Genomic DNA, 23163 nt, shown 5'->3' on the forward strand with positions numbered 1-23163 from the left:
AATCATTGTACTGATATCTCTAGTGCCTAGCACAATGCCTAGCACACAGTAGGTGCTTAATAAATGCTTGTTGATTGCTTGGTTGACTGTCTTCTCCATCCCAGGCCCGATATTGCTGATGATCTGAAGGACCTGATTGTGCGAATGTTGGATAAGAATCCCGAGTCCAGGATCATTGTCCCAGAGATCAAGGTACCGCCAGCTGGGACAGACACGGGGGCTGCTGGGGAGGGTATGGGCCAGGGCCACAGGCACATCGTGTGGCTTAGTCTCTGTCCTGTGTGCTTCGACCTGTTTGGCTGACCTCCCCTGGGGCACAAGCCTCTGCTTCCTCCGCTCCAGCCTCGGCTCCATGCTGGCATCAGTCGCTGGAGCTGACCTGTGTCCCCTCTTATCCTACCACATTATGCCACCTTCAGACCATCCTGAGTCACCATGAGATTGTCGATGGCCCCTCCTGGTCCCACCTCTCAACCACATGCCTGTCCCCATCCAAGACCTGGCAGTCTGCTGCCCTCTCCCCTGACCCTCAGCTGGAAACGCCGTGGCTGTTCAGTTGGGTCCATCCCGCCCATCTTCCCAAGGTCAGGAAGGGAGAGCATCCATGGCTCTGCTCGGAGGTGTTGAGCTGACCTGGGCCCTTTATCGGCTGAGGCCTCCTTGTCTCCCTCCTATACAATGGGGCAGCTTCCCAGGATGCTCTGGGCTGTGTCTTCACAGCAGCTTCATCTGTCCCTGCTGGAGCTCCCAAACACAGCCCTGTGGCCTAGGGAGGAGCCGGGGCCTTTGTCTGGGTAACCTTGAGTCTCCTGGCCAGGAAATCTGGGCAGGGAAAGGGCCTTATCCCTAGCCAGCATGTGGAAGCCACTTTGGGGTCCTGAATTGTATTTGAAGGGGGTGGAATGAAACTGAAATGTGGTTTGTTGTGGAAAGGCAGTCTGGACAGGGAGGTTCAGGACTCCTGGGATCTCTCTTTCCAGCTTTGCTGCCAGCTAGCCCCTTGGGCCCAGTTACTGTCTTCCCTGAGCCTTGTTTGTGCCCTTCTGTGAAATGGGGAGACCATTCATGGAATCATCATGAGCTCATCAATCTAGAGTTCAAAGGGACTTCAGAATCTAACCTTCTTATTGTGCAAATGCGGAAACTGAGGCTCAGAGAAGGCCAGTGACTTCCCCAAGGTGTCCTGGATCCTAAATAATAGAGGTGGGGCAGGGAGGGGGCAGGCTTAAGAATTATAGGCTGGAAGCAGGACCGGAGGCAGTAATAATTCTCATGTGGTGTCAGCCTTAGCAAGATTTAAAGTTGTTTTTTCCAAATGGATATGGAGATAAGCCCGAGGTGTCTGTGATATTATGGTCCTCTCTCCCCTCCCTTCCATATTTCCTTCTGATTCTCTCTCCGCCCCCTGCTTCCTGCCACCATCCATCTGCCTGGCTGGCCCACCTGCCTGCATGTCTGCCTGGGGGGCTCTCCCCTCTTTGGCCTTCTCCCTGCATGCTCCTTCTGTCCAGCTGGCAGGTCATTGTTGCTTTCCATCCTCCCTGAGGTGCGTCCCGCCCCTCACCCCTCCTGTTATTCATTGAAGCTACACCCCTGGGTCACAAGGCACGGGGCCGAGCTGCTGCCAACAGAGGATGAGAACTGCACCTTGGTGGAGGTGACGGAAGAGGAGGTGGAGAACTCCATCAAACACATCCCCAGCCTGGCGACTGTGGTAAGGCGGGCAGAGCCCACTGAGTGCAGAGACGGAGGCAGAGAGAGGAAGGCAGGATTGCCTTCGAGAGGCATCTGGGAGCAGGGAGCAGGGGGGCTTAGCTTCCCGGCTGATGAAGACCCAAGGGGACCACCCTTTGTCTTGACTCCCCAACTTCCCCTTCTGTAAGACTGGAAACAGGGACGCTAATTTCAGGAAACTCTGAATTTCATGCTTAGAGTAATTGAAGATGGGGTGGGGGAAGAAGACGGATTGTTGAATTGGAGAGATTTTGAGGGAGCACAGGCCACTTAGAGTTGAATCTCAAAATAGCCTTCATTGGAATGAGTGGGCTAATATAAAGCTTGCCAAAGACCCTGAATAGGTTTTCACTCTCCAAGAGAGAGATAGGGACTGAATCTGCCATTTCACTGATATAAGGAACTCCCAAACGAGGAAACTCCTTTCACCAGTGCAGGTTGGCACCTTTTCTGTAACTTCTAGACTTGCCTGGTTAAATGACTTGCATAGGGTCACACAGCCAGGACATATCAGAGGGACTTCAACCCAGATCTCCCTGGCTCCAAGGGAGCACTGTGGGCACTTTAGCTACCATATTCCCTCTCTCTTGAAAAAGCCTGGACAAATCTCCCTCTCTGCTCTGGCAGACACAGCTGTCAATCTCCTGAGTCTGGAGGTTGCTATCAGGCTGCTTTATGCCCTTATGCCCTGGAGCTGAGGCTTATCCCAGAAGGGGGGGTCTGGAGGAGCTTGGGACCCCCAGGCCTCCTGCCCTGCCTTCTCAGGATGGTGAGCCAGCACCAGGGACAGGCGCTTGCTCCCCAGCTAGTTGGAGAAAGCGCCATATGGATAAGCAGGTTCTGTCCCAGCTCCCTCCCGTGGGGTTGCCAGAAACGTGCCAATCTGTCCGTCAGATCCCTGACCTTTACTTGTGGGGTCCCCAGTGAGGTAATAAGGATGACTCGTCAGCCTCGACGGGGTCACTGTAGACGTCCTAAGGTTTGCCATGTGCAGCTTGGAGTAACTTCCCTTGTCAGAAGGAGGATGAATCCTAGACTTTACTCGCTCAGCTCTGCACCTGCCGGACCCCGCCCCCCCTTGCCTCCTCACACACTCACTCTGTATCTCTCTCATTCTCCCCCCAGCCTGGAATCTCCTGGGCCTGGAATTCATGAACATCCTTCTCCGCTCTTTCTCTAGGGTCTCTGCATGTCAATCACAACTCCAAACCTAACCACCTCTTCGCTCTTCTCTGTCTCCCCTGGGCAGTGTTTCCTGCACCCGGTGGTGTGGGCCTGCTCACTCTGGGCCCCTGCAGGCCATCCCTTGGGGTTCTTCAGTTTGCGGCTGTGGGCACAACCCCAGCCTGGGGAAGGGGAGGTATTGGCTATGGAGTCTTTGGGTCCCGATCAAGAGAAGCCTGTGACTCTGAACTGCCCTGGGGAAAGCAGCTGGGCCTGAGCTCTCAGCACCTGAGGCTAGGGGGGATAGCCTTTGAAGGGGTCTGCTCCCCAACTCCTGAGCAGTTAAGTAGCACTCAAAGATCCTTGGACATGTTTATGAGCATCCAGAAGGCATCCGCCCAGCTGGACATGCCACGGGATCGCTCAGGGAGGCTGTACTACAAGAAAATCACTTGAGGGAACTGGGGATATTTAGCCTGGAGAAGACGGCTTTGAGTGGGGGAGAAGTGGGGACTGTGACCTCAGTCTTCAGGTACTGAAAGGGCTGCCACTTGGAAGGAGAAGAAGAAATTTTCCTTCTTGACCCCAGAGAGTAGAACTGGGAACAAATGAGGAAGGTTATACAGATGCACATTTAGGTTTGATGTCAGGAAAATTTTTCTAGCAGTTTGGTTAAAAACCAAAACCAAAACCATGCAGTGGACTCCCCCAGGGGATAGTGGGAACATGGAGGTGCAGTGATTAGAGCACTGGTCTTACAGTCAGGAAGCCCTGAGTTCAAATTCTTCCTCAGACACTTACTGGCTGTGGGACTCTGGACTCAAGTCATTTAACCTTTACCTGCCTCAGTTTCCTCATCTGTAAAATGGGGATAAGAATAACACCAAACTCTCAGGGTTGCTCTGAGGATCAAAGGAGATATGTTATGTAAACCTTAAATTGGTATGTAATAGTGGTTTTCCCCCTCACTGGAGGTTCATAGGATTCTAGTGCTTGCTCATTTTATAGTCAGAGAAATGAAGGCCAAGGGAAATGAAATGACTTGCCCAGGGCAGAATCGCTTAGTCATTGTCTGAGGCAGAGGCGGGATCTTCTTCCAGAGGCTAGGAAACCACTTGGGAGTGCTGCAGAGAAGATTCCTGTTCAAGTATTACTTGGGAGTACATGACCCCCAAGATCCCTTCCAACTCTGAGATTCTAAGATTCCTGAGAACTGAGTCTGCCCTGCCCTTTGTAGAAATTCCAAGAGAAGTCTTAAATTCTCTCCCCCACAGGTCTCTATATAATGGGCGGAGCCCTTGCTCCTCAGCTCTCTCAATTTGGACAGTTCCCTGTCCTTGGTCCTGAGACCATATGCCTCCACCATCCGTCCTCCTCCAATGTGCAAGCATTCAGTCAACTGACATTTAAGGACTGGCTTACTGTGTGTCAGGCTCTATGCTTGGCTCTGAGCATACAAAGAAAGTCAAAAACATAGTCCTTGCTCTTAAGGAGTTCATATTCTAATGGGTAAGAAAAAAGTCTATAGGCACGTACCAGATATATGCAGAATGGGTGGAAAATAACAGAGGGGAAGAAATTAGTAGCTAGAGGCCTGGGAAGGGTCTCCTGCAGGACAACTAACACCATCTTAGCTGGCTTGAGTTTGTCTATGACTCCTCGGCTACCTAGAGAGGATTAATCCATAAAACAAACATTGAATGAGCTCCCAATAAACAGAAGGCACCAAGGGAATGCAGGGATGTCTAAGGTTGTTAATTTTTATATTTAATTTTCTTAATTTTAAAAAAGTGTTAAATTTGAAATTTTAAAAATTTAAATAAAAAAAATCAGATGTGTAGATTGTAGCATGGAGCCGAGAGGGAAAGCTGTATTTGAGATGACAGATTCCAGACTCAAAAAGATTTTGATGTGCTAGACCTAGCAGTCAAAACTAACAAGGTCACATTGAATGGGAAGAACGTCCTGCACATAGGGCCAGACAATCAGAACCAGTACTGGACAGAGGACGACTGGCAGTTCATAAGGGACCATAAGTTCAAGGTAAATTGATAGTGTAGTACAGCAGCTCAAAAAGCTGATAATCACTTGTCGGATGCTTTAATAGGTCTGGAATCCAGAAGAAAGGAGGTGATGGTCCTGCTGGACTCAGAGCTGGGCAGGCTTCCTCTAGAATATTCTAGTTCATTAGGACACTGCCTTTGGAGATGGACATTTTCACACTGGAGGACATCCCAGGGGAGGAGGACCAGAATGAGGAGGGATCCTAAAACAAAGTGATAGATCCCAGCTAGAAGAACTGGGGATGCTTAGTTTTGAGGAAACTCAGGTAGAAGACTTTCAACTTGAAAATTCAGATATATTCTTCTTAGGGGGATGAGGAGGAGGTTCCAGGTCTATATGAATTGTGCAATTTTTTTTTTACCATAGTAACTTGTGGCAACTAGCTCCTGAGGGGTAAAAGGGTCGAAATCTGCATCAGCGAAGGTCCCCCCCCCCCATTGACAAAATCATGGATCCTTGACACAGTTTGCTGGCTTGTGAAGGATGGTTTAGATTTAGATTTAGAGCTGGAAGGGACCTTAAAGGTCACTGAATCCAGACTTCTCATATTATGGGTGAGGAAACTGGGACCCAGAGAGGCTGTTTCTTGCCCAGAGTTACACAGCTAGTAAGGGTCTGAGTTGAGACTTGAACCCAGGTCTTCTACAAGTTCAGGACTCTCTCTCTACTATACACACTGCCTCTTATAGCACAAGGAGAGAATAGAATTGGGGGATTAAATTACAAGGCCATTGTTATGGAACAGCCAAGGTAAGAGGGGTAAGAACCAGGTCTAGGAGGAGAGGCAGTAGTTATTCCTATAAAGGAAGAGATCAATCAACAAGCATTTATTAAGCACCTACAATTTGCCAAACACTGTGCTGGAAATGAAGGGCATTTTCCAAGAAGGGTTGGTGGGTCTTGGTAACTGAGTGCCTTCTGCTGGGTCTCTGGTTGGATCCCTCCCAGACAGGAGCAGGGTCTCCTGCCTTACAGGCTCTGATCTGGTTGGATCCCTGGGAGTTAGAATGACTGCTGACATGGTGGGGAGCCCCCAGGGGGCCAGGGGATCGAGGGTGAAAGGAGAAGGCTGCCCTTGGTGCCTGAGTGGTCATTAACACGCTCTTCTCTTGCTCTCCAGATCCTTGTGAAGACCATGATCCGTAAACGATCTTTTGGGAACCCTTTCGAGGGTAGCCGGCGGGAAGAACGTTCCTTGTCTGCCCCTGGAAACCTGCTCACGTGAGTGCCCTTCTCCTGTCTTCTCTTCTCTTCTCTTCTCTCCTCTCGTCTCCTCTTCACTCCTCTCCTCTCCTCTCCTCTCTGTTTCTGTTTCTTTCTCTGTCTTTTCTCTGTCTCTCTGTCTGTCTGTCTCTCTTTCTCTCTCTCTCTCCCTCCCTCCCTCCCTCTCTCCTGCCTTCATAGGGGCCTGGGAGTCCTGAAGTAGAAGGCCTCTGGCTTCATTTGTCATCTTTGGGCAGAGGTCCTCCCTGGCCATGGGAGTATCTATCTCACAACCATGAGTATGTCACATGGACCTTCATTGTGAAATGAGGTGAAAGTATTTGTACCTCACTATCGATGAGATGACATGTAGAAGCCCCATTAAACTTTGGGGGAGGAGGTAGGAATGCAAAGCAGTGTGGTGTAGTGTGTAGAGTGTTGGGAGTCAGAAAGACCTGGGTTCAAATTGTACATTTTTAACTGTATTTAAGTCATTTAAACTTTCTTGCCTCAGTTTCCTCATATGTAGAGCAAGAAGGTTGGACTCAGTGGCCACTAAGGACCCTCTTCACTCCAAATCTATGGTCCCACAAATACTCCTCTGTCATACATAATACCCTGTGGTACTTCTTGGTAGGTGAAGCCAATAGTGACCAGCCTGGGCCTTATTGTGAATGAAGGGAGTTGATCCCATCCCACCTGCCCCTCCTCCTCCTTCTCCTTCTTCCTCCATTCCTTTCTTGGCTTCCAGCCCAAATTCCATTCTTGTGGGGCCTTGCTCTCAGTTAATACTCACTAGAAGGCATTAGCTGAAGACTGGGTGTAACCTCTCTTGGGGCGGTGCTCTTGACAAAGAAGAAGTCTTTAGGAACCAAAAGAATGAATCTCAGATGGTAGAATTTTAGACTTAGTCATATACTATAGAATAGGAGGAAATCTAGGCAGCTAGGTGGTACATACAGTGTCCAGAGAGCTAGACCTGGAGTCCGGAGGACCTGAGTTTGAATCCTGCCTCAGATACTCACCAGTATGTGTGACCCTGGGAAAGTCACTTAACTTCTGTTTGTCTCAGTTTCCTCATCTGTAAAATGGGGATAAAAATAGCACCTACCTTACATGGTTGTTGGGAGGACTGAGTGAGATAACATGTTTAAAATGCTTTGCAAATCTATATAAACGATAGCTATTATTTTCTTTTCCCAAGAAAGGACCTCCCTGGGGCCCCTCAGTCCAGGACAGGGAAGCAGTAGGCTCTCTTGGAAGCCTGTTCATTCAGTCAACAAAAATTTATTAAACACCTACTATGTGTCAGGCACCCTACTAGGTTCTGGGTATGCAAAGAAAAAAATAAGACAGCCTCTGCCCTCAGGGAGCTTCCATTTTACTGGGGGGGGGATACAATTTATTCTCATTATACTCCTCCTAAAGCCTCCTCCCAAAGACAGCCCAGAAGCCCAGTGAATTCTCCATTTCTCATCAGTCTCACTCTGTAGATTCCACTCCTTAATCATGCCTTCCCTCCCCGCCAGCTTCCTTTCCTGTACTGTCTTCCCCCATTAGATTTTAAGGTCCTTGAGGGCAGGGACTGTCTTTCCTTTTCTTATTTGTATCCCCAGGGCTTAGCACAGTGCCTGGCACAGAGTGGGCACTCACTAAAGTTTATTAATAAACAAATACAAAATATTTATTTTATTTCATCAGCTTGAGGAGCTCCTAGTGAGGGATTTCCACTCTCAGTGCAGGTTGGACCTTCTCTGTAACTTGTAGAGAGTTGCCCAGGGCACTGAGAGGTGACGTGCCCAGGGTCACACTGCCAGGATGCCTGGAGTCAGGTTTGGGCAGGGGTCCTCTCTGGGAGGACTCGGAGGCTTTCTCTATATCCACCCAATCAGTCAAGAGATGTTAAGTGCCTGGCGCTGTCCTAAGTGCTGGGGACACCATGACAAATGCAAAGGATTCCCCGCCCTCAAAGGGCATGGGGGAGCCAGCGTGTGTATAAATAGGCATGTACAAGATCCATAAGAAGAAGTGCAAGGCAACCTTAGAGAGGAAGGCATTAGCAGCTGGGGAAACCAGGCAAACTCCTGCAGAAAGTGGCATTTAAACTGCATCTTGAAGGAAACCAGAGGTGAAGGTGAGGAGTACTATGCAAGGGGAACAGCCTAGGCAAAGAGATGGAGATGGTATATCAGATCGCCTGCCATCTTGGGGAGGGGGGAGGGAGAAAAATTTGGAACTTAAAATCTTTCCAAAAGTGAGTGTTGAAAATTGTCTTTACGTGTAATTGGAAAAAATAAAATACTATTAAATTTTTTAAAAATTTAAAAATTAAATAAAAAAAAGATAGAGGTGGGAAATAGAGCATGAAGAATAGCAGATAGGTCAGAGAATTTGGGGAGGAGTAATATGTAAGAAGCCTGAAATGGGAGGGAAAGGCTGGGGTATGCAGAACTTTAAATGCAAAATGAAGGGGTTTTATCATATTTTATCATCGAAGTAATAGGGACCCACTGGAGTTTATTGAGTGTGGGAAGGTGACATGGTGAGACCTGGCCTGGTTGGATATATACATCTGCGAGTCATCTGCATAGAGGTGGTCATTGAACCCATGGGAGCTAATGAGGTCATCAAGAAGAGAAGGCAACGCCCAAGACTGAGTCTTGGGGAACACTCACAGTTAGGGAACAAGATTTGGATGATGATTCAACAAACAGGCCTGAAAAGGAGCGGTCAGGATTAGGAGAATCTGGAGAGTGGTTCATGAACCCCCAAAGAACCTTTAGGGTACAAAGGAGCTAGATGGTGATTGATGGTGCCACAGGCTGCAGAGAGGTCAAAGATCAGGGTGGTGAAAAGGCCATTAGATTTGGCAATTAAGAGATCAGTGTAATTTTAGGGAGAAGTTTCCCATAAATGATGAAGTCTAAAGCCAGACCACAGAGGGTTTAGAAATGAGTGAAGAGAGAATGGAGGTACCAAATACAGATGGAGTCTAGCTGGGGGATTTTTTTTGAAGGATGAGGAAGGCATGGGTATGTTTATAAGCAGCAAGGAAGGGGCCAACAGATAGGAAAAGATTGAAGATTAAGGAAAGCGGGGATGATTGTGGGACCAATCTGCTGGAGAAGATGGTAAGGGATGGGTTCAGGGGCACATGTAGTAGGTTGATCTTGACAAAGAGAAAGACCATCTGCACACTCAAGGAGTAGCATGAAGGAGGACATGATGAGAGATGCTATTAGAGGGATGTGAGGTGATGAGGAAGGGACAAGTGGATAAAGAGATTAAAAATTAAGCAGAGGGAAGAGAATTGAAGGGGCAGGTTCCGGAAGGGATGGGAACAATGGGATCCCGGGCCTGGGTAGAGTGGTTGACCTTGGCAAGGAGAACCATGTTTTCCTCTGAGACTCAAGCAAAGAAGAGAATCAAGGGTAATGTCGAGTGGACTTGGTAGAAGTAGGAAGGATAGGGGTCTCCTGATGGATGCCTTTAATTTTCTCAGTGGAATATGAGGCAGGTGCTGAAAAGAATTGGAGGCAGAATGACTTAGTAGCCTTAAGGGGAAAAAGAACATGTTTAGAGTAGCTAAGGTAGGGAGCATTGAATAAATGAATGGATGAATTAAAAAAAAAACATTTTAAAGTCTTACTATGTTTCAGATGTTACGCTAAGACATTGCTAAACATAAGCACGAAATCTAGTCTCTATTCTCAGGGAATCTACATTCTAGAGGGGAATATGTAGGGGAATGGTGGTCAGAGAGGAGTGTGTTGACCTGGTGGGAGCCTGAGACCTGGACAGAAAGAGTAAATGGCCACCCATCAAAGCCTAGGCTCACAGGAGTGGGAATCCAAATTCTGAGTGGAAAAGGAAGAAGAGGAGGAGGGAAAGTGCACTGCAGGTAGCATTAGGGGCATGCAGTGCTGAGGGCTCAGCTGAGGGCCCAAATAATACAAATTGATAGCCTCTTCCCCCAGTTTGGCTATGTGCCTTTCCCTAATATAGTGAATAGGAGCAGAGAAGGTGGATGATGGGAGTGGCGCAGGGAAGGAATTTCGCAAAGCATGAGCAGCAATAGGAAAAGAGGGGGCGCTGGGGATTTGAGAGTAAAAGATGGTTAAGTTGAACTGGTGAACAGAAGGGTCATGATTGAGAAGAGAAGAAGTGAAGCCAGACCAGGGATGATGACCTGGGAGAACACTAAATGATGGTGGCACTTGAGGTCACTGTGTGGATTTAAAAAAAAAAAGGGAAGATGAAGAGGATGATTGAGGCACAAGGAGAGGTGGGAGAATAGTAGATTATGGTAAACCAGAGAAATGTCAGTGGTAGAATTCTTGGGGCTGGTAACAGATTGAGGAAGATGTCTATCCTTGTGTGTAGCTCAGGCAGTGAAGGAAAGATTAGGTCATTGGTGTTGGGAAGCCTGGGTATTTGAGGGAGGGGGATGGCACCAAATATATTGAAGTCTCCAAGTATACTGGCAAGGTTAGGGTAGAGAGGAAGACAGTGAGCTAGGGAGGAAACTCTTGAGAAGGAGGAAGAATCTTGGCCACCAGGATCTGGAGAAGGTCATGTATCTGTTTTGAACAAACCTCAAGGGATGAGCAAGTTCCAAGGCATAGCATCCAGAAAAGGACCTGGAAATGACAGTGGGGAGAAAGTAGGCCTCTCCTCTCACCTGGGATCTGAGTGTTTGGGCTGGGGAAGGGTCTTCTGAAACTCTCCTGGGCCCCTTCTCATGTCCCTTTTCCTTCCCCTTCCCCTAATTCCAGAAAAAAACATACAGGGGGATGTGAGCCCTTCCTGGAGTCCAAGGTAAAGCCAGCTCTACCTGCCTGCCTGCCTGCCCACCCACCCACCCGCCTAGGCCTCTGTCTGCCTGTGCATCTCTCGGGGCACGGGGATGGCTGCTGAGCACGTGGGCCCTTGGATCTGGGGGGCAGGGGGTTCCCTCCACACTCAGAGTACTTGGGCAGCTAGGCAGTTGAGGCACTGATCCAGGACCCCCAGCTAAGGAGTGTTGATGGAGAAGGAAGTCAGGGGCTAGGAAGTGGGAGGGAGTATCCCGGCAAGGATCCTCTTGGCACTGGGTATGAGGGTGCTTCGGAGGGCACCAAGTGCCCTCTCAAAAAGGCGACTGAGGGGCTGGGGCCACCCTGGGCTCAGTGCATGTAGTCCTGGGACCTGCTGCTGCATGGAACTGGAGGGGAGGGCATTCAGCCATCTGAGATACCCTCCTGAGGCTAAGGGGCCTGGCATCACCCAGCACTGTGCATGGGGATTGACATGCAATTTGGCCGCTGCCAGGAGAGAAGACCCCAGAGAAAGAGGGGTAGTGGAGAGGGAACAACTCCTGCAGGGAGTTCCTGCGGCTGCTATTACATCTGGTTGGTGGTAGGCGCTTCGGTCTGTAGGATTTTCTTCCCTTCCCACTCCCCAGCCCCTTAGGCTAATATTTTACTACTCAACTCTCTGAAGGTCATTTTAAAAAAGGACCACGTGGAGGGATTTACTGCAATGGGAAATGGGGCTCCTGAGAGCATTTTGGGGAAAATAACTGTTTTTTTTTTCAATTAGCAACCATCAATTTTTCTCTCTCCCACCTCCCTTCCCCTAATTGAAAAACAAAAACCCTTATGACACATATTCATAGTGAAGAAAAGCAAATTTCTGCATTGGCCGTGTCTAAAAATGTTTCTCTGACTCTGCATCCTGAGTCCATTCACCTCTCAGTCAGGAGGTGGGTAGCACATTACATCATCAGACCTTCAGAATCCTGGGTGGGATGGTCATTGTGTTGCTCAGAGTTCTTAAGTCTTTCAAAATCATTTGTCTTTACATTCTTGTTGTTATTGTATGAATTGTTCTGGTTCTGCTCACTTCACTCTGCATCAGTTCATGCAAGTCTTCCCAGGCTTCTCTGAAACCATCCCTTTTTGTCTTTTCTTACCACACAATAGTATTCCATTGCATTCTTCTGCTATATCTTATTCAGTCAATTTCCAGTTGATGGGCATCCCCTCAGTTTCCAGTTCTCTGTCACCACAAAAAAAGAGCTGCTATATATTTTGGTACATACTGGGAAAAACTTATTTGCCTCATCCTTTTCTAAGTGGTGGGGTGGGAAAGAGCATGGGCCTGGGTTCAAATCCTAGTTCTTCTTCTACTCATTACCCATGTGACCCTGGGCATATCCCCTACCTTCTCTGGGCCTCAGTTTGCTCATTGGTAAAATGAGGGCATTGGACTAGAATGATGCCTGTTCTCTTAAATGAATTTACAGCTCTAACCTCTGTGATGTCAGTCAGTCTCTAAAATGCATTTTCCCCACCCCATGCTATTCCCAGATCTTCTACAATTACAGAAATTAGAATATTATTGGAATTAGTAACTTTGCCTTTGTGTGTGTCTTCAGCTCAATTCTTTTTTTATTAAGCATTTATTAAGGGCAAGGAGCTGGCCCTGCACATTACAATCTAATGGATAAAAAGGGTATGGGAATGAGTATAACACAAAGAAGAATAAATGTTGGGGCAGCTAGATGGTGCTGTGCATAGAGCACCAGGCCTAGAATCAGGAAGATCTGAGTTCAAATTTGGCCTCAGACACTTATATGTGTGACCCTGGGCAAGTCACTTAACCCTGTTTGCCTCAGTTTCCTCACCTGTAAAATGAGCTGGAGAAGGAAATGGCAAACCACTTCAGTGTCAAGAAAACTGCCTGGACAAGGTCTATGGGGTCATGTGGAATCAGACATGATTGAATGAACTGAACAACAAGAAGAGATGTGATGAGAATCCGAGAGGTTGGAGCCCAGGGCTGAGGGTGCCTTCCTCCCATTGAAGGAAAGATGCTATTTCCAGCTTTTCTCAAGTTCGATGCTCCTCTGCAATTCTAGGCCATTTTCTAATCTCCGGAACCATAATAACCTGCCTTGTCTTGTTGGGGGTGTTGCTTCTCAGGCATACAAGGTGTTTCTGAGGGCTCCATTTAGGGTCTAGTAATCAGAGGACCATCACTTTAGGAAGGGACCTCAGAGGTTTCCCAGTCCAAATCCTTCCTTTTGTGAGTAGCAGAAAGAGTGCCAGATTTGGAACTAGGGGACCGAGATTCAAATCCTAGTTCACAAGACATAGATTTAGAGCTGGAAGGGATGTTAGATGCCATGAAGTCCCACTTTTTTATTTTACAGATGGGAAAACTGAGGCATAGGTTAAGAGGCTCAAGGTCACAAGGCTAATAAGTATCTGAGGTAGCATTTGAACTCAAGTCTTTCTGACTCCAAGTCCAGTGCATTATCCACTATAGCACACTGCCTCTCAGTTCTGTCACTTATTATGACACTTATGTGTGAACTTGGTCATCAGTTAACCTTTCTGGGACTCAGTTTCACTATCTGTAAAACAGGAGGTTGGACCAGAACTCTGAAGTTCTTTTTAGCTCTGTTTCTATGATCACAGTCATTTCAAATCAATAGACATTTATTAAGCTTTTACTATGTGCCAGAAACTGTACATGCTAAACTCTGGGGACACAAAAGAGGCAGAAGATAGCCCCTGCCCTCAGGGAGCTTACAATCTAATGGGGAGACCACAAGCAAACACATATGTGTAAAGGAAACTATACATAGGATAAATAGGAAATAATTAACAGAGGGAAGGCACTAGAATTTTGAGGAGTTGGGGAAGGCTTCCTGTAGGAGGTGGGATTTTAGTTGGGTCTTAAAGGAAGCCAGGGAGGTCAGTAGTTGGAGTGGAGAAGGGAGAGCATTGCAGGCATGGGGGACAGCCAGAGAAAATGCCCAGGGCCGAGAGATGGAGTGTCTAGTCCATGGAACAGTCCACCGGATCAAAGAATATGTTTGGGGAGTAAGGTATAAAAAGACTGGAAAGGTAGTAGGGGGCCAGGTTAGGAAGGGCTTTAAATGCCAAAAGGAGATTTCGTATTTGCTCCTGAAGGCAATAGGGCATCATCTTCCTGATGTCATAGTTCTGTTCGAGAATGAAGGACAAACCAAAACCACAACCTGAAGGCAATGGGGAACCACTGGAGTTTACTGAGGAGATGGGTGATGTTTTAGGAGAATCACTTTAGTGGCTGAATGGAGATAGACTGGAGTGTGGGGAGACTTGAGGCTCGGAGACCCAGTATAGCAACAGTCCAAGTGTGAAGTGATGAGGGCCTGCACCAGAGGGGTGGCGTGTCAGAGGAAGGAAGGGGGCAGAGGCTGAATTGACAAGCCTTGGCATCTGATTGGATATGGGAAGTGAGGGATAATGAGTAATCCAAAATGGTTTTCAGGTTGTGAGCCTTCGACTTTGGAAGGATGGTGCTGCCCGGTATAGTTATAGGGCTGATAAGAGGGAGGGAGGTTTTAGGGGGAAAGATAATGAGTTCTGTTTTGGACTTGGTGAGTTTAAGATGTCTACTGGTCATCCAGCTGGAGAGGTGAGACTGAAGGGTGGGCTGTGGCAGAAACAAACCTTGTAACTTACCCAAGGTCAAATTGATAATGAGTGGCAGAGATAGGCTTTGAGCTCAGATGCTCGGACCCCAATACGGCGCTCTTAACACCATACCTCTCCATATGGTTTCTTTGTTCCCATCCCCGTCACCCAATCAGGAGTCATTTCCGTTCAGTCCAACCACCAAGTCTGTCCTTTGCCCTCTGCTGGACTTCAGGAGAGAAGAGAGGAAGCCTGTTTCCAGGCCAGCTGAGGGCATGGGAACAGTCCGTAACGTGCTGCCTCCAGGGTCCAGGCAGGGTGGGCCCCAGTGGCAGCTTCCCTGGTGCGCCGGGGCCGGGAGGAGGAAACCTCATTGACCGCTGGTTTTCTGTGTTTCAAGCAGGAAGCAAGGCAGCGAAGACAGCCTCAGGTACACCGACCTGCCGCAAGTCGGGGAGGAGGAGGTGGTCTGGTGAAGACTGCCGCCCTGGTGGAAGCGCGGGCCCCGGACCGCCCGGTGGGTAACGGGCACCGGCCGCTGCCTCCGCCGGGAGAGGCAGCGATGGAGCCTGAATAACGCCGGCTGGGCACGTCCACGGTCCGGCCTGCTCGCCTCCACGGGGCCCCGTGCTGGCCGCCAACACATCCTGTCTCCATAGCCGCATGTCCTACCGAAACTGACCACTTGTGTAAAGCGTTGCCCGTCATCTCTGGTTGTTTCTTTTCCGTTGTCGTTTTCAGGGGTGGGGGGCGGGGGGAGGCATGGCATCTGCTCCGTGACGCGGACGTTGGCCTTGGGCTGGCAGGAGGGCCCAGGGAGAGGAGCTGCAGGCTCCCCAACCTGACACTGGAGGGGAGGGGGGTGGATGAGGCGACTCCTTCGGAGAAAAAGTGTTCATGCCAAATATTTCAAGTCGTGGCAACTGCGATGCTTTCGCAAAGCTGGCGGAGGGCCCCGGGGACGCCACCACCCGGGAAACGTTACCACCTCCCGGTCTTGACTCACCTCCTCCCCAGAGGGCACCGGGCTTCTGGGTAGCCCAGACGAGTCTCATTCATCCCAAGGACTTTTGTTTGCCTTCGCCTCCCTCCTTCACTGGTGAAGGATATTCCTTATTTTTTGGGGGGGAACCCCCCAAAACTTTTGGACATATGCATACCTTAGTCAGGAAAAACAAATCTCTGAAAGGGCTCCAAGTTCTGCGTGAGTGGCTTAGTGGGGGGAGGGGGGAGGGACAGGGAGAGCGGCAGCAGCAGGGCTGGGGGGCGTGGTCCCCCAGGGGTGGGGTGGGGGCTCAATCTGTTGCTTTTAGTCAGTTTTCAAAGGGCAGCAGTGAGAGTGCATTTCTGAAATAGGTTACTGAGCTACTAGGTTTATATACTGTTAACTTTAAAAATTCAGGGTGAAATCCAGCACTTCCATGTACATTACATGGCTTAAGATTTTTAATTATTTGAATAGGTTAGAATTTAGAGTTCAAAAATTATCTAGACATCAGCTTAGTGGTTTTCAAAAAAGTGCTCTCTTTAGAGCTTCCGACAGGGGATGAGGGCTTTCAAACTGCTGGGACAGTGTCTCCCTCTCCAGCATCTTCGCTCGTATACCCAGGAGGCTGCTTGTGTCTTGTTTCCACCTTCTATACTAGCTAGCTATATAGCTGGTGAGTTACTACAGCTCACTTCTGGTGGGGCTGTGTAGGAAGTTTGATCTCAGCAGTCATGCAAATTGCAAACCCTGCTGTGAAACCTCCACAGGAAGCCACGGGGTCACTTGTGGTCTACTTCTGGAGGAGATTGTTCGTACTTGGAACAGTCCCCAGGTGACGGTTGAGACAGGTCTCAGCTGTCACATTGAGATGTTCTTCCTGGTGGCAGGAAATTGGGATAATTTCCTTTGTCTCTACTCACCAAGAACATGACTATGCATTCTTTTTTAGCTTGGAATCTGCTTCCCGCCAGAGACAAGTTGGTCCCATTTGAAGCCCCAACGGAAGGGGAATTAGCAAGGTTCCACCTTTGTTTCTTGGCTTCAAAGCACACCTTTCTTATACATTTGAAAGTTTGATCCAGAGGAGTCGTCCAGGTGCCTGAGGCCACTTTCTTGGGGATACTTTTCCCTCTAGTCTGAATGGCTCAGTAGCCACCAAGACAGGCTAGGTCTGGTGCCCTCACCTCCTCACTCTCATGGGGTTTGGGCTCCATCCCTTTTCCCTTGAGTATTGCTTAGGCAGACTTTCTGGATGTCCAGAGACGAGGTCAGGAAAGTCAAGGGCTGAGTCAGACTGTCTGCCACTCTGACATCCGAGCATTAACTCTGTTTCCTGATTGTCCTTGACCACAGAATACTTCCTCCTCCAGCACATTTTAAAATTGATGACAAATCCCTGCACAAATCTGAGACCCACCTTTTGTGGTTGGTAAGTCGTTAGCTCATGATAAGCACCTTTTGGAAGTGATGACTGTTAACCTTATTCCTAGTTCCAGTGTGTGTGAGATGGCCAAGCAGTACATAGACACTGTATCGAATCTCCCTCTTGTTTACATCACTGCATCGGGCAGTGCTGTGGCTTGCACAGTTTCAGGCACCTGGGCCTCACTGCAGTTTCTGATGTCTGTGCTGCAGGTCAGCCAAAGATCAGGGATTTGGAGCTAAAAGGGACCTGAGAGGTCATCCAGTTCAACTCCCTCTCCCTTATTTTACAGATGAGGAAACTGAGGCTGGAGGTCACACAGATGGTAAGTTGGCAGGGGCAGGATTCAGACCCAGAGTCATCACTCTGTCTAGGTCAACCCCACACTAAGGGGTTTTCATGGACACTATAGGTGGGAGGCACTCAAGGGTCACAACCTTCCTTTGGCACAAACTCTTTGGAGTTCAAGTCCTTATAAAAAAAAATTAAGCACAGTTATTAAGGAAGATGGAGTGATTACTGAGAACCGTTGGGTTTTTTAAAAGTCCAAACAGCAATTGAGTGAATGCAAGCATAGAAGAAAAGGGTACTCAGTCTTTCTTTCCCCTGCTTTGAAGGGGGACAGAGAAGATGGACCTAGGTTCAAATCCTGGTTCCGTCCTGTATGGCTTATGTAATAACCTTGGGCCATCACTTTTCTGGACCTCAGTTCCCTCATGTGTAAAATTGGGGGGGCAAGGCCCCTTTCCAGCTCCTAAATCAGTGATCCCAGAGCCTGTTTTCATCACTCTGCCAACCTTCTGTCTTGGAGGTCACAGTTTGGTGGAGGCAGCTTGTGCACGTGTGAGTGGGGGGATGGGGGGGTGGGAGGAGGGAGCCTCTAGGTTAGCATCAGAGGCTAGAAGCTCAGGCCACCTCATTCGCCTCTTTTCTCTCTCTCTCTCTCTCCCTCTCTTCATTTTTCCTTCGAGTGGTAATGTGTGGGCCATGCAGATCCCCAATATTAGAATACAATGTGTGACTCTCCCCTCCCTAGGTTAGGATTGCCCCTCTCTATTTTTCGGCAGCCGTGAGCTTAGAGTTCCTTTAAATGTTAGACTGGTCTCCAGAAATACCAAGGAAAAGAAAGACATTGATTCTGTCTTTGGTTCCATCTTCTCAAAGGTTCCCTGGATTCGACAGGTTTTGAGAGATTTCTGCTGCCTTTTTGATGCTGTGGTTAATTTAATGCCCGATGCGTGTTCATTCCTCGTCCTTTTTACTATGCATTTTCCTTTTATCAGGTGTACAAAGTTAAATACTGTGTATTTATCACTTAAATTACATGAACTTAAGAAAAAATGAAACTTTGGTGTTTTTCCACAGATGTCGAAGCTTCTCTGTAAACTTGAATAAACAGATAGCAAAATGGTCTTGTTCTTTGATGTGATTATTATAATCTCTCCTTAGAATCCAACCCCCCTCCCCCCTTCAGTGTTTTCAGGTTTTGGTTACATTATTGTAGTTGCTGTGTGTCTTGTTTTCTGATTTCGCTTACTTCCCTTGGCATCAGTTCATATAAATTTTCTCATGCTTCTCTGAATTCTTCATATTGATGGATACAATCAATAAATGAACAAGTTGCTATTGTCAGGTGCTGTGTTAAATTTTGAGGATACCAGGAAAGGCAAAAACAGCCCCTGCCATCAAGAGGCTTATATAACAATGCAAAAATATACAAATTTACGGCCATTCTCTTTCAATTCAACAAGTACCTACTGTGGGATGGGGGGGATCAGTCTGGAAAGATAGGTTGGAGCTAGAATGTCAGGGGCTTAAGTGCCAAATAGAAGAGTTGGTATGTGATCTCAGAACTCAAAGGGGAGCCATCCAAGTTTCTTGAGTAAAGGTGTGGCGTGGGCAGAACCATTCCTTAGAAATAGCTATGTATTAATTTTGTGGAGCTGGATTGGAGAGGAAAGCCTGAAGGAATGAGGCTGAAGTAATTAAGAGATGTGAGGAGGGATGGAACTAGGGAGTTCCCTCACTGTGTGAGTGGAGAGAGGAGAGTGAAGCCAGTTACATGGAGATGGAATTGGGTAAGATTTGGCAACTGAAAAGGGAAGGGAAGTGACATACTGTGTATTTATCAATACACAGGGGAGAGTTTCGAATGATTGTGAACCAAGGTGACTGGAAGGAGGCTGAGTGATACTCTCAACAAAAATAGGGATGTTAGGGAGAGAAATGGGTTTTGGGGAAAAGATGAGCTCAGTTTTGGAAATGAGTTTAAGAAGCCCAGAGGCGGAAAAACCCAGAGAACTCTCACATTTTCGTTGCCGTGGAGTATCCTCCTGTGATCTCCTATATCAACAGGCTCTGTGGCCTAGCGCTCCCTTCCCCCGAGCCAGGTCACCCATGATTGCCCACTGCAGCCCACTGCCTGACAGGGGCTGTTTGGGAGCCGCCACTATGGTTTACGTCATCACAAGAAGAACAAGCCAGCATGCCAGCAATCCCATCTAGCAGTTCACTACTACCAAAGGTGTCTAGGTTCCACTTCCAGCAACAGCTCCTGTGGAACTGTGGAGTATTCTGGGGAAGTGATCTCCCACCATTCTGGTCTTCCCAAATCAAACCCAGGCCACTGGTGGGCATGATGGGGTGCTTGGGTGCTTGTGCTTGTACTTGGACCCCAATTTCTCCCTAGTCTCAGAAACACTGCCTCTGACAACCACTCCCCAGCCCAAGGACACTGTGCTTAGCAGTTATTCATGCGTAGGCCCCAAAAGGACCCCTATCTCTCTCCCTGGTGCAGCTACACAAAGCTGGGTGAGAGGGTACTGGGCTGCTCAGGCCCCAGCCCTCAGATCATGTGTCTGGAAGCCTCCCAATTCCTTAGTAAGTTCCTGTCTTGTGAGAAAGCTTTCCCTTGTTGCAGCACATGCTCTCATCAAGACAGAGGGAGAGGGGTGCCTTGCCCAGCCCAAGGAGTTTTGTCCTTGGCCGGCCCAAGGACTCTTCCTCCTGCCAGACTCCCAAGATCCATACCTCTGTCATCTCCCTCCCTGTCTGGTATACTCCCTGTACTTTCTCATGCATAGCTCCCAAAGACACCTGGACCTTTAGATTACCTCATCAGTGTCCCTGGCATTCCTTTTCCATATAAACCCTAGCTCCATCCTCAGTCTCTTGCAGGTTCCTTAAGAATCCTTGCCCACTGAAAATCGTAACAAAAATCTTTGCCACCTTGACTTAAAGAATGCTCGAGTCTGTGAATTCATTCCAGAGGACCCTGTCCTGTACCCCTCATCTTTGAGGGGTCTCAACCTCTCAGACCGCAACAGGCAAGCTTCTTCTTCGGGAAGTGGAGGCATCCATTCATGACACCTGTATTGGAATCCCCAGAGCACTCAGGAACTTTCCAGGTTGCTCATGGCGAGATTGCCTATGACTTGGCTCAGGGGGCCATGAGGAAGCGGCGTGTCAGAGAGCCCAGCAAGCCCAGCCCTGGGCCTTCTGCAGGAGCAGCACCCTCCTTGGTGCTCTCCCCGCTTCTGAAGTGTGTTGGGCATCAGGGCCCATTTCCCCCTCCCCTCCCCCTCCTTCCTTCTCCCACCTATTGCTTTAGAATAGACAGGCTGCTTGAGTGTAGAAGTAGTTGTGTGTGTGTGTGAAGGAAAATAAAAGCAAAACACCAAAAAACGAGTAAAAGAAACCACACTGTTAATTTTGTTTTTGTTTTGTTTTTTACTATCTGAATCGCTTATGTGCTTTCCAGCAGCCTCAGTAACTTGTTTACTTTGTACTCAACAGAAACTAATAAACTTTGAGCAGCCTTTTAACAACAGCAACAAAAAAAAGAAGCCCAGAGGCAGCTTAGCGGATACAGGGCCTGGAGTCTGGAAGACTCATCTTCATCAGTTCAGATCCAGCCTCAGATACTTACTAGCTGTGTGACCCTGGGCAAGTCACTTCACCCTGTCTGCCTCAGTTTCTTCATCTGGAAAATGAGCTGGAGAAGGAAATGGCAAACCGCTCCAGTATCTTTGCCAAGAAAACCCAAAATGGGGTGATAAAGAGTCAGACGTGACTGAAATGACCGGCCGAACATCAGCAACGTGGAATTTCCAGGTAAAAATGTCTAGCATGGCAAGACAAGTATTTATTTAGTGCCTACTAAGGACCCAGAGTCAGAACCAAAGTTCAAATCTGACCTGACTCAGTTCTCTCATCCGTAAAATGGGAGTAATAGTAGCACCTACTGCCCAGGGTTGTCGTGAAGATCAAATGAGATACATTTGTAAAGAGCTGTGGAAACCTGAAAGTTCTATATAAACACTAGCTATCACAAGCAAACAAATATGTGCAAAGATATTATATGCAGCACTCATTGGGGATTATGGGATGCTATCAGAATTAAGAGGGATTGGGACAGGTCTCCTGCAGGAGAACAGTCAGACAGGCAGGAGAGGCAGGAGAGAACAGTGTCATGGAAACCCAGGGAGGAGAGTGCCGAGAGTGAGAGGGTGATTCCTAGCCGCAAGCTTCTGAGAAGTCCAGAAGGGTGGAGATTGAGTCAGCGCCACTGGGCGCTCCGCTCCTTTCCTAGCAATGTGCTTAGGAGAGTGGGAACATATTTTAGGTGCTTCCTGCAGCCCTTCATCTTGCTTGTGCCAGCCAAGGGCTTCATCTCTCTTCTGTTTTGGATGTGTGGTTTTTTTTAATCGGGCTTGTGATTGAGTGTAGGAAAATCCCAGTGAAGACATTCCTTTTGTTTGTGTTGTTCCGGCGCCTGGTCTACAATTTATGTCTTTAGTTGCCTGGTGCATTGAGAGGTTGTGAAATTACCCAGGATCTCACTGAGGGATACCTTGAAACCAGGTCTTCCACTCCCAGGTAGGTTCTGCCACACCGCTTGACTCCCTCCATCCATCCGGGATCAAAGAGAAATCCTCTGTTTGACCCTACGAGGACTCTTCCAACTTTCCAGTTTCCTTAAACTCTCCCTGCCTACCCCATGATCCATTGACGTTGGCCTATTTGCCGTTCCTCACACCACAAGACACTCCATCCATCTCCTGAATGGAATGCTAGTCTTCTGCTTTATTTCTTCCACACACGCTAGGATCCAGGGACGTAGGCTTCCTTGCTCTTCCTCACACATGACACTGTGCCTTTATATTGGCTGTCCCCCATGCCCAGAATGTTCACCCGCTTCCTGTTAGCTTCCTGGGCTTCTGGAGTCACAGTACATGACAGAGACAGGATCAGGCTCATCTAAAATCCTACCTTCTGCAGAGCTTTCCAGCCTCCCCCCCAACTCTCTTCTCAGCCAATGATACAATGCCCTCAGGCATCTATATATGGGAGGTAATCTCAGATACACCAGGCTACTGAAGCTTAAAACTATATTAAGAAGTGTGCAGAACCAGGAGAACATAGTATACAGTAACAGCAATATTGGGGCAGCTAGGTGGTGGCAGTGGATAGAGTGCTGGACGTGGAGTCAAGAAGACCTGAGTTCAAATCTAGTCTCAGATGCTTACTCTGTGACCCTGGGCAAGTCACTTCATCCTGTTTGCTTCAGTTTCCTCATCTGTAAAATGAGCTAGAGAAGGAAATGGCAAACTGCTCCATTAACTCTGCAAAGAAAACTCCACTTGGGGTCATGAAAAGTCAGACACAACTGAAAAATGACTGAATAACTGAATAACAAACAGCAATATTGTAACGGTAACTTAACTGTAGAAGACTTAGCTACTCTGAGCAACACAAGGATCCAAGGCAGTTCCAAAGGACTCAGGATGAAATATGCTATCCCCCTCCAGAGAGAGAACTGATGGATTCTGAGTGAAAATTGAAACAGATTTTTTTTTCATTTATTTTCCTTGTTCCCTCTCTCCACATGGCTAATATGGAAATGTTTTGCATGACTTCAGATGTAGAATGGGTATCATATTACTTGCCTTCTCAATGGGTGGGGTAGGGGCTGGAGAGAGGGAGAGAATTGGGAACTCAAAATAAAAAATGAATCTTAAATAAAATAAAGATAGGGGCAGCTAGGTGGCACAGTAGATACAGCACCAGCCCTGGATTCAGGAGAACCTGAGTTCAAATCCGGCCTCAGACACATGACACTCACTAGCTGTGTGACT

At 48.1% G+C, this 23163-nt stretch overlaps 1 protein-coding gene across 6 annotated transcripts in view; it reads left to right on the forward strand.

Moving 5' to 3' along the window:
- The window catches only part of CAMKK2 (calcium/calmodulin dependent protein kinase kinase 2), a 64904-nt gene extending 49582 nt beyond the window's left edge, over positions 1–15322 (forward strand). The window contains exons 13-17 of one of the 6 annotated variants that reach the window (XM_027853567.1): positions 105–192; positions 1586–1714; positions 6083–6183; positions 10941–10983; positions 15016–15322. In XM_027853567.1, the coding sequence (XP_027709368.1) occupies positions 105–192; positions 1586–1714; positions 6083–6183; positions 10941–10983; positions 15016–15192 (538 nt within the window). In that variant the 3' untranslated portion in view covers positions 15193–15322. The remainder of the gene's footprint in view (positions 1–104; positions 193–1585; positions 1715–6082; positions 6184–10940; positions 10984–15015) is intronic. The other 5 variants (XM_027853568.1, XM_027853569.1, XM_027853570.1 and 2 more) reach the window with 5 other exon arrangements.
- Positions 15323–23163: the final 7841 nt, after the last annotated feature.

This window comes from Vombatus ursinus, unplaced genomic scaffold, assembly GCF_900497805.2.
Source record: "Vombatus ursinus unplaced genomic scaffold, bare-nosed wombat genome assembly UNPS02009994.1, whole genome shotgun sequence".
In the NCBI taxonomy this organism is placed as follows: domain Eukaryota; kingdom Metazoa; phylum Chordata; class Mammalia; order Diprotodontia; family Vombatidae; genus Vombatus; species Vombatus ursinus.